At 32.2% G+C, this 12,015-nt stretch overlaps 1 protein-coding gene across 2 annotated transcripts; it reads left to right on the forward strand.

Annotated features, from left to right (window-relative positions):
* On the forward strand, window positions 3,797-11,832 carry LOC109225461 (acyl-coenzyme A thioesterase 13). Of its 2 annotated transcripts, XR_002067925.1 has the most exons (4): window positions 3,797-4,149; window positions 4,245-4,388; window positions 4,578-4,724; window positions 11,447-11,534. XR_002067925.1 is itself a non-coding variant. In XM_019390130.1 (3 exons), the coding sequence occupies exons 1-3, from the start codon at window positions 3,976-3,978 to the stop codon at window positions 11,588-11,590; spliced, it is 462 nt and encodes a 153-aa protein (XP_019245675.1). In that variant the 5' UTR covers window positions 3,806-3,975; the 3' UTR covers window positions 11,591-11,832. The 2 variants fall into 2 exon arrangements, 1 of the variants encoding a protein (XP_019245675.1); XM_019390130.1 differs by lacking the exon at window positions 4,578-4,724 and having other exon boundaries at window positions 3,806-4,149; window positions 11,447-11,832.

Here is a 12,015-nt window from a genome sequence, read left to right on the forward strand (position 1 = left end):
GTGCATTAACCACCTACAATCAGTAATAATAGATGTATAAGTCATAGTGTTTGATTGAAAAACTTGAATGAGTTCTGTTGCGTCAGTTTCCACAATTAGTGGTGAGAGACCATGTTTGAGAGCTGTCGAAAGTCCAAGCTTTAAAGCTTCTAATTCTGATTGGAGCGGGGATGATGAAGGCTTTGAGTGCTGGAAACCCAACAGCCAATCTCCTCTGTCATTTCTAAAGACACCTCCTATATCTCCCAAGTTAGAACTGTTTTTAAAAGACCATCAATGTTTAGCTTTATAACATTGTGGGGAGGTTTGTTCCAGGTTATTTTAATAGCAATGGATTGGGTTGTTAAGGATTCCCTATTAGTGAGATAGTAATATTCCAGAGCTAGGGAAATTGCATGGGAGTGGTTGTATATCAGGGACAAGTTGTTGTGATTATTGTTATTCTATTTGACCATATAATCCAAATGACAAAGGAAAATAGATTTTCCCACGATAAAAGGGTGGAGGAGGAATTTGTACTGATGCTCCTAATGTGATGTAACCAGTCACTAGGGTTTTTCACCTGGGAAAAGTTTATATCGAGTGATGACCAGAATAAAAAAACTGAGTCACACTGCAAGAAGATGTGCTCAATGGTTTCTTCCCCCTTTTTGCATACTGGACAAATAGGGTCGATGTTTATGCCTATGTGGTGAAAATAATGACGAGTAGGAAGCCTATTATGGAGGCACTTCCACAGAAGAAACTTAGTTTTGTTGGGACATTTAAAACTCCAGATCCAGTCAAAAGTGCCAGGCTTATTTACACTAGGGTTAATAAGATTGTAGCAAGATTTAGTGGTAAAAATACCATTTGTAGTTATGTCCCAGAAGCAACAGTCATGGTTATTTTTATTAGGCTCTAGGGAGCAGATGGCATTATGAATATGAGCAGGCAAATCAAAAGGTATTTTTGAAAAATCCCATTTGCCACCTAGCCAAAGATCCTTTATGTAGAGATGAATTGAGGATAAAGTGAGAGGTCCCTCTATGACATTCCTTAGAGTAGTGGCTTTTGGAATCCAGTTTGATTCCCAAATATTCATGAAAGAGTTTTCATGAGGTATCCATTTTAGCCCTTTGTTACAAATTTTCCATCCCTTGATAATACTTTTCCAAATGAAGGAAGTGGATTTTAGATTTTTGAAGTGCCATAGAGAGATGAGAGAGTTTGAGACCAAGGGAGAAGAGGGTTGTGAAGGATTCTCCATGATAGACTTGCTAGGGCAACTAGATTTTTATCTTTTGCCGCATTAATACAACACCATCCATTAGAAAAATAATACAATAATATTTGTATTATAGATAAACACTAAATGAAAATAAAATAAAATATTATAGAACGAAAACTAATGTATAAAGAGGAGAATAAATATAATGTGAGTCAATCCACACTTTAAAATTTTTTGATAAAATTAAGTGAATAAATATTACACAAAAATATTATTGAATAATTTAAATAATGAAATAATTATGACAAAGTCATACAGGATAAATTCAGGTTAAATTCCAAGAGTATAAAAATTATATTCATTGTATTATGTTAAACTTGTAATTTACTAAAAATATGATTTTTGATAATATTAAGTAATGGATAATACAATTAAATAAGCAAGGAAGAAAAGAAAAATATAAATTTGTGGAAAAATTTAAGTCTTATAATTAGAAGTATGATGAGAAAAGTCGTACATATACACATAGCTAAAATCATAATAAACAAGGAGTAATAAAGGAAAAATACTAAAAACCAAATTCAAGCGATAGTGTGAAAATATATACACTAGTTAAATTTCTCTTGTAAGAAATTTTAATTAATAAATAGAACTCACAAAGCCATCATGAAAAATACAAAAATATAAAGATACTCTTAGGATATATNTACCTATTCAAGTTGGAGAATAGTTTCAATTTGGAGTTTTAAAATTATTTTAAAATAAAAAACGAAGATAAAGAAATAAAAAATTGCCAATTCAAATTGGGGTGTGGTTTCAATTTGGAGTTTTAAAATTAATTTAAAATAAAAAACGGAAATAAAAAAATAAAAATTATCAATTTAAATTGGGAAGTAGTTTCTTTAAAATATACACACACACACACACACAAAGAGAAGTAAATAATTATATGATGCCAAGTGGTATAACCATAAGATGCCAAGTATAGATTTTTAGGACAAATCTCCAACAAAGTTGGTGTTTTAAAATTATTTTAAATAAAAAACAAAATTAAATAAAATAAAAAATTACCAATTCAATTTTGGGAGTAGTTTCAAGTTAAAATTTTAAGACAAAATATACTACCTTTCTAACTAAAAAATCTTTTGAATTTTAAATTTTGAATTGATTGGTTACTCTATTCGAATTAATTAATATAGATATCTTATAGTTAGCTATAAGAAAATGAAAAAAAAACTACCCATTCAAATTGGGAAGTAGTTTCAAGTTGGAGTTTTAAAATTATTTTAAAACAAAAAAATTAAAATAAAGAAATTAAAAATCTTTCAATTGAAATGAAAAACACGAAATGTCAAGTGGAATTGTTAAGACAAAATATTTTTCAAGTGGCATTATAAATGGGGAATAGTTTCAAGTTGGAATTTTAAAATTATTTTAAAATTAAAAATAAGAAAATTAAATTAGCTACAGTAAAAGACAAAATATTAAAAAATAAAAACAAAAAAACTACCTATTCAAGTTGAGGTGTAGTTTTGGTTACTCCCTTTCTAACTAAAAAAACCTTTGAATTTTAAATTTTGATTAATCCATAAAGATATCTTATAATTAGCTATAATAAAAAAATAAAAAAGGAAAAACTACCCATTCAAATTGGGGAGTAGTTTCAAGTTGGAGTTTTACAAATATTTTAAAATAAAGTTAAAAAAATTAGCTATAATAAAAAATAAAAATATATAATAAAAAAATATCCATTCAAATTGGGGAGTAGCTTCAAGTTGGAGTTTTAAAATTATTTTAAAATGAAAAACGAAAATAAAAAAATAAAGAAACTTTCAATTCAAATGAAAATAAAAAATATAATGATACTATTAGGATATATATATATATATATATATATATATATATATATATATATATATATATATATATATATATATTGATAATTTTTTTGCAAAAATAATAAAAGGATTATCTCTTTTATACTTTTGATGAATTTCAAAATTATAATTTAGTAGAGTAGAAAATAATGTACGAAAAGAGTGAGGTAAAGATAATTTTAGGATATTTATACTTTGAATTAACTAAAAAATTAAATATAAATAAATAACACTAAAAAAGTTATTGATAGATTTTGACAATTTAAGAATTTTGAACAGTAAAACATAAGTTTAGAAAAATATAAATATTCTCAGAATAAGAAAATTTATATCTATGCTATATTAGAAGAAAAATAGTATCAAAATATTAAGTCAATTAACAAGTAAATAAAAAGTCGCATTAGTAAATGTATAGTATTAAGTACTTACTAATTTAATAAAGAATAAAAATAAGGAACAAATAATTTATTTGATTACTATATGATATGTATTCATTGATTTTGTATAAATTTTAATATATTTTTGCACACTATATTAAAATTTAAATAACAACTAATATTTAATAAAAATATAATATATGAGATCATAATTTTATAAAATTAATATTTTGTGAAATTATCATCATTGCGATCTAACATTAGTTTGAAGAAGAAAAAAGGAAAAGTAAGATAATTCTATAACTAGGCCTACTTTGTGGATGAGAGACAACTTGTGAAGAAATGTATAAGACACGTTTTTTATTTGTGGAATTGACGTAACAAAACTCATTATATAAACGAGGCTCAGATTCAACTCAATTGGGTCCCTTTGATTATTTAATAGTAGTAGAACAAATTGAATTCAATTGGATCGATCTGCTGAAGAGGAGGAGTAGTAGTAGAAAGAAAAATGGATATAGAGTCAGTGAAGAAATTCTTGGAGAAAGAAGGAGGGAACTATGAATCCACAGTAGATTCCATGCCTTCAAGATTCCTTGAAGCTTTTGTCTCACATGGCATAAAAGTTGACCTCGTTGAACCAGGCCGTATTCTCTGCTCTTTCCAAGTCCCATCTCGTCTAGTGGTAATTAAGTGCTTCATTTATCTTCTGTTTTGTACTTGCCAACCATTTCTTTTGTTGTTTTTGTTGTTGTTGTTTAATTAATTGGGATTTGTCAGAATGCGGGTAATTTTCTACATGGTGGAGCTACGGCGGCTCTGGTGGATATTTTGGGTTCGGCTGTTATTCATACAGTAGGTGCACCCTTTACTGGTGTCTCCGTTGAGATCAACGTTTCTTACTTGGATGCTGCTTTTGTTGGAGTAAGTTGTCCTCTTTCTTGTTTTTCAGATTGAAATTTGGTAGATTTTTTTTGTAAAAATACTGAATTATTGAATACTGGAATGAGGATTTATCTAGCGGACCCCCAGCTAGTTTGGGATTGCGTATTTGTGGTTATAGTAAATTGGGTTGTGAATTTGGCTCTCTTTTTTTTCTTTTCTAAATGACAGGTGGTGTCTAGGCCGGCTACTACACACCAACATAGGTATCGGGTAACTCCGCCCGCCAAAACTTAGGTAGATGGGAAGAAATCACCTAGTGCCTCCGCTGGGATTATAGTTCTCTTCCTACTTCATTGACCCCTAGCTCACACCTGGGTGCGGCTCTTTTATTTCTTCTGTTCATGTATTTGTGGTACATTTATTGATTTGCTATGCGATTAGGTTCGATGTTGTCTTTCATCTTTATCGCAGAAATGTACTAGGATGTTGAAAGATATTAGTAGTTTTTTGCATCATAATAGGTCTTCCTAGATGCTCTCCCGGTCAAGCATTCCGCTCGTTTGCTGGCAGGAATTTAGTAAAGTGGAAAGAGAAGAAAAGCTAACTAGTAAATGAGAGAGCTTTATAGGAAAATGAGTAGGATTTTGCATCAAATAAGAGGCTCTCAAGAAATCATAAGAAGGATAAACTTTTAGACAGCATTATAGTGTTGATCTGATGGAATTTATTGCCCTTATTTCATGGTGAGGTCTTTAGCAAGCCATGCAGTTTTATTTGCATAGCTTCTTGAACATTGATTAAGTATAGTTAGCAGAATGTTACGTCGTTATGAGGGGAAACCTAGTTAATCTGAATTCTGTATGAAGGCCAGTTTAGAGGAAACTTTGAAGAAGTGTTCTGGTTTTAGCAATGCCACAAACTTTAGTTCATAAATTCTACGATGGGAAGTCAGAGGAACATAGGCCTTATTAAGTATGCAGGTTATCTTGGAAATGCCTCATTCACCAGCCTCTAGCAATGCAATATTGGGATACACGTACGTGGTTTTACTTCTACATGATAAACATGGAGAGCATTGATTTTTGGAATATAAGATCCAACCAGGAAGTTGGTGCAATAGCATGGACTTTAGCAATAGCCAGTTTAACAATTCGACTGTTTTGATTTAGAAGCTTCAGCTTTAATCTTCTTGTAGAATGTTAATGCTATCTCCAAGCGAAGAACCTTATGGTGGCAAATAATAAGGAATTAGAATAAAATGTCCCTCTCTTTGCACTTGTACAATATATAGATAAATCCTGTAATATCGGGCATCTAATTTACAATTTGAGGAAGTAATAGTCTAGCAACTTAAAGCACTTGACCTTATTGCTATTAGTTGCAACATAAGTACATGTTAGAAAAGCTTATGATTTGTGATGGCTAGTCAAAATACTTTGTTGAAATAGGAGGTACTTTGGTTATTGTAGAAGCAAAAAGTTGTACCAAGCAAAAGACTCACTAGCTAAGACTTTGTTTCTTGTAATATTAAAGTTAAATCGTTCTCCCAACTGAATCTAGCAAGGAAGATAATGGAAACAGAAGAGCAGATTTGTGCCTAGTTTAGCATGCAAATATCAGTTGGGAAACGTGTCAGGCTAATAGAAGAGAAAAAAATATTTGAAAGAGAAATAGCAATAAATTGCACAAGACAAAACAAAACAAGATTTACATGTTTCAGCAATTTCTTGATGTATATGGGTTTGAGGGGGAGATTGAAAGGAAAAAACTCAGCTGTAAAAGAAATAAAAGAAAGAAGACAAAAGCTGTAAAAGAAGACAAAGAGAAAAAGAGAACAAAGAAAACGTGGAAAAACAAAAGTTGTAAAAGAAGACAAAGAGAAAATAGAAGAAAGAAAACGTGGAAAAGTCAAAGTTGGCAGGCTGCAAATGTGAAAGAAGAATTCGGCGCGCAATTTGCGGTGACGTCCTCTTCGTATTCAAATTCGCTGAAAATTTTCTTCTGGCAGACGCTCTGCCTATAAATAGGCATCCCCGTTCCTCAATTGAAAATCATCCCTCAACTTCTTTCTCTTCAATTTATAAAGATCTATTCTTTGTGTGGCCGTGGAGTATGCAAAAATTGCCGAACCACGTAAATTTTATCTTGTCTTGTGCAACTTATTGTTTTTTCTCTTTTAAATATTTTTTTTCCTTCTATTAGCCCGGCACGCTTCCTAACAACTGGTATCAGAGCACAGACAGTGTAATTCTGGTAGAAAAGTACGGTATTGGTGCAGGTACTATTCAAAAGAATAGTGCGACACTTTTGATCATCATTACTAACACTATTCACAATAGTGAAGTACTATTCATTAATAGTGATGGTACTGTTTACCAATAGTGATTGTTGTCTACCTTATACGGTTGGGATATTTTTTCTTACACGGAATAATATTCGTTGTTACTATTTTTTTTTTTTTTTTTTTTTTTTTTTTACTTTGAAATGTTCTTTCAGTTTCATTCGCAATATACATATACTTCTCTATAAACAACATACTAGCTGTAGGAATCAATGACTATATATGAAATAAAGTATAAGCTTAGAAGCATATATCTACTAATGAAATTACTAGATACACTAACTATACCCATTGAAATTGTTCTACTTCCTTCTTGTTCAAGTCTATAGCTTTTGGACCATGTTCATAGTCATTTGGACACATACTATTCAAATCAATGGTTTCCAAAAATTCAATCTTGGCCAAATTTTCACCACCCCTTTGACTGTGGCATCTTTTACTAGATGGTTGTTCAACACAAATATCATCACAAATGTTATTTCTTCATTCTCTTTTTTTCTTTAGGGTCTGTTTGGAAAGCCACCAGGTAATTGGAATTGGTGTAACTATTAGGGTAGAATTACACAGCCTAGTAATTACACAGTCGTGTAATTACGACGATTTCTAATATTTATAAATATAATGTCATAACATTATTCAAATGTTTGACAAAACTAATCTATCAATTCTAACTAAAAAATGAACAACATGCAATGTGAGGCAATACTACTAAAACAAGTAAATTGAAACCGTGAATATAACACAATTTCCAAAATTCAAAAAAAGAAAATAGTTTAACATATGTCAAATTCCAACATAATAATAGTATGTTCCACTACAACTTAAGATTAAGAAGCATTATAAGTTTATAATCACATTCAACAACAAAATTCCACTTTAATTGCATTACTTATTATATGTCAAGTTTGTTAATGACTCATTATTTCTAATATTAGGAGGTGTAGTTTCAAAAAATAGAATAATAAAATATAAGCAATTACATGAAATCATAAGAAATAAAGGTTGAGAAATAAAAGATAAATAATGTACAAAGAAAAATATGTTTTAAAATTTTAAAAGAAATTAAAAAGTAAACATAATAAAAATAAAAAGTTATAAAGAAAATAAATTAAAATAAAAACAAAAAGGAAAGAAACTAAAAAGCAACCTTGTAATTACACAGTGTAATTACCACAAATTCTCACCTCCCCCTTGAGAATTGGAGAGTGTAATTACACCCCTCCAATTACACCCAATTCCATGATGACCAAGTAATTACTTGGCCAAACAAACATGCCAAACTGTGTAATTACACCCAATTACACCCAAATCCATTTCCAAGGTGGCTTTCCAAACAGGCTCTTAGTTTCTGGATTCAATGAGAGAGCAATAGAAGTATTCGTGTTTCGCGTATCATTCTGATCTTCTTTCCTTGCTGAGCTCTCAGAAGATGTTAAAGAGCTTTCAAGTGAACGCAAGATTTCACCATTCAATTGTTTTCTCTCTGTATCTTTTGAAATTGAACCATCAATTTCTGTTATTGCTGATAAGGGAGAACTTGGACAACAACCCATGTTAACCATTGAAACTAATTGAGAGAGTTCAGCTTTAGCTAGTTCCACTCCAACTGAAGAAGTACCATATCCTGCTAGTGTTTCCCGTGCTTTCTTCAAAACTGATTGTAAATACTTGCCTTGAGCTTCTATCCTTAGTTGTAAATGTCTTTGTACCTCAATTGTTGATGAAGTTTCCTCTGTACCTCCATTTGCGTTTGTAAAGCTCTAGCTATCTGCAAACTCTCATTACTATTCACAAGCACTATTCACATAAAAAAAATTGTGAAAAATGGCACCGGAAGAAGGGAAGGTTAAGATTGACAAGTTCAATGGCAAAGATTTTGGATTCTGGAAAATGCAAATAGAGGATTATTTATACCAGAAAAAATTACACTTACCTCTGACCGAGGTAAAACTAGAGAATATGGCCAAAGCGGATTGGGATGTATTAGAACGCCAGCTCTTAGTGTAATTCGTTTGACGCTAACACGAAATGTGGCGTTTAACATCATTAACGAGAAGACCACTGCAGGCCTGATGAAGGCGCTATCAAATATGTACGAGAAGTCATCTGCTTCAAATAAAGTCTATTTGATGCGTCGATTGTTCAACTTAAAGATGACAGAAGGTGGATTTGTCACAGAACATATCAATGAGTTTAATATAATATTAACTCAGTTGAGTTCTGTTAATATAACATTTGATGACGAAGTCAGGGCGTTGATTCTACTATCATCTTTACCGGAGAGTTGGTCTGCAACGGTAATTGCAGTTAGCAAATCATCGGGAAGTACCAAACTCAAATTGAATGATATTAGCAACTTGGTTTTAAGCGAAGATATTCGTCGAAGAGAATCAAGTGATTCCCCAGGATCTGTTTTTATTACCGAAAGCAGGGGGAAAAGCAGCCAAAGAGGACAAAGTCATGGTCGTGGCAGATCAAACTCAAGTAGAAGAGGGCAATCCGAAAACCGCATGGACATTACTTGTTGGAATTGCGATAAAAATGGTTACTACAGTAGTCAATGTAGAGAACCAAAGAAGAAGGAAGAAAATTCAGCAAATGTAATTGCTGAACTAGTCTCTAATATCATTCAATTTGAGTTTGGTACTTCCCGATGAACTGCTAACTGCAGTTACCGTTGCAGATATATTAAACTTATTGATATGTTCCGTGACAGATCCACCATCTGTCATCTTTAAGTTGAACAATCGACACATCAAATAGACTTTATTTGAAGCAGACGACTTCTCGTACATATTTGATAATGCCTTCATCAGGCCTGCAGTGGTCTTCTCGTTAATGATGTTAAACGCCACATTTCGTGTTAGCGTCAAACGAATCACACCAAGAGCTGGCGATCTAATAGATCCCAATCGGCTTTGGCCATATTCTCTGGTTTTACCTCGGTCAAAGGTAAGTGTAATTTTTTCTGGTACAAATAATCCTCTATTTGCATTTTCCAGAATCCAAAATCTTTGCCTTTGAACTTGTCAATCTTAACCTTCCCTTTTTCCGGTGCCATTTTTCACAAAAAATTTTATGTGAATAGTGACGACGAATACTATTCCATGTAAGAAAAAATACCTCAACCGTATAAGGTAGACTACAATCACTATTGGTGAACAATACTATCATATTAATGAATAGTATTTCACTATTGCGAATAGTATTAGTAATGATGATCAATAGTGTCGCATTATTCTTGTGAATAGTACCTACACCAATACCGTACTTTTCTACTAGAATTACACTGTCTGTGCTCTGATACCAGTTGTTGGGACTTGGGAAGCGTGTCTGGCTAATAGAAGGAAAAAAAATATTTAAAAGAGAAAAAGCAATAAATTGCACAAGACAGATTTACGTGGTTCGACAATTTTTTCCTACTCCACGGCTACTCAAAGAATAGCTCTTTATTAATTAAAGAGAAAGAAGAATTTGAGGGATGATTTTCAATTGAGGAAAGGGGGAATGCCTATTTATAGGCAGAGCGTCTGCCGAAAGAAAATTTTCAGTGAATGTGAATACGGAGAGGACGGCATCGCAAATTGCGCGCCGAATTCTTCTCTCACATTTGCAGCCTGTCAACTTTGACTTTTCCACGTTTTTTTTTCTTCTCTTTGTCTTCTTTTACAACTTTGTTTTTCCACGTTTTCTTTCTTCTCTTTGTCTTCTTTTACCGCTTTTGTCTTCTTTCTTTTATTTCTTTTACAGCTGGGTTTGTTCCTTTCAGATATCTACACCTGCATCTTTAGGCTTTCTTGTTACCAAATGTTATCACCTTCTTCAGTCATGTATAGTGGTGGCAAAAGGATAACAAAAATAGTCATCCATCCATATTATCCACTAAAAAATAGGTTGGATAATGAACTTTTTAAAAATGGGTCAAATATGGATAAGAACCATATTATCCACTTAAAAGTGAATAACCAATGAGTTAATTTTTACATTTGTAAATACTCAAATTGGGGCTTCTTCAAGTTTGGGAGACTAAGCTAGCGTTTGGACATATATTTGATTGAAATTTGAAAAAAAAGATTTTCAAGTTGTGTTGAAAAATAATTTTTGAAAGTTGAAGTTGTGTTTGAACATACATTTTATTTGAAGAAAAGTTTAAGTTTTGTGAGTGGAAGAAAAAATTTCACCCAAAAGCTGTGTGAACTTGGAAATTTCTAAAGAAAAAATCTCCCAGAACATAGATCATATTTTATCTGCTTTTTGCATTACCCGTTTTCAACCCGTCCATATCCGACCCAACCCACCCGTTGGCCACCCCTAGTGATGTATCAGCTCAGTGTTTCTCAAATCTTGAAGCGTGCACCCTGCGTCCAGCATGAGATTCTACTGTTATCTAATTTGCTTCCTCTTTTTATTGGTAAAAAATTTAATTAGAAGTAAAGCGTATTAATGTGCTTGCTGAATCGTATCCTTCTAACTTTTTCTTTTAAATGTTGATTGGTTAAAGACCTGCTAATTTATGTTTGTTATACTTGCTAAAAATTCTAATCACTTGTTATAGCCAACTATAGTAGTAGTTGTTGATATGCTTTTTCACATATATTATTCTAGGTATGTTGTTGTATTATCACAGTGTAGGGTAATACTGGGTATGTTGTATCATTCCGTTCCATTTTTAAGAGCTGTATCGTGTGAGTCAATATTGGCTAATTTAAAAATGCAATATCCTCATTGAACTGTTGTCTTTATCTTACATAATCAGGAGGAAATCGAAGTTGAAGCCAAAGTATTACGTGTTGGGAAGACAATCGGTGTTGTCAGTGTTGAGTTGAGGAAGAAAGAGACAGGGAAGATAGTTGCACGAGGTCGTCATACCAAGTATTTGGCTGTCAATAGTAAGCTTTGAGCTACTACATATACATTTGCTGGGAATCCAGTTGGCTGCGACCAATGAAATCCTTTCCGAGGAAATTTTACCATATAACAAGTATTTTTAGCATGTATAATATTACTCAACAGAACATTTAAGTAAAGGCGTACGTACGTACATGCTCATTTTATGTAGTTAATTACAAATCAACAGTGTCTCCTGTACTGCAATATTATATTTTCCTTCATAATAAAGATGGAGTACTTACACTAAAGTGAGTTGATGTGCCATAAGAAGTGCAAATGGCATTGATCTTTGTGTTACAAAAATTGGTTTCCTGAATGGGTTTGCTAGGTTGAGGAGGAGGTCTCTTGACAACATCTGCCTTCTTGTAAGAAAATCCTTCTCCCATTTGGGGTCCATAATAGGAATTCCACATTCAAATGCTATGGAAATGGGTA

Source organism: Nicotiana attenuata, chromosome 5 (genome assembly GCF_001879085.1).
Source record: "Nicotiana attenuata strain UT chromosome 5, NIATTr2, whole genome shotgun sequence".
Lineage (NCBI taxonomy): Eukaryota > Viridiplantae > Streptophyta > Magnoliopsida > Solanales > Solanaceae > Nicotiana > Nicotiana attenuata.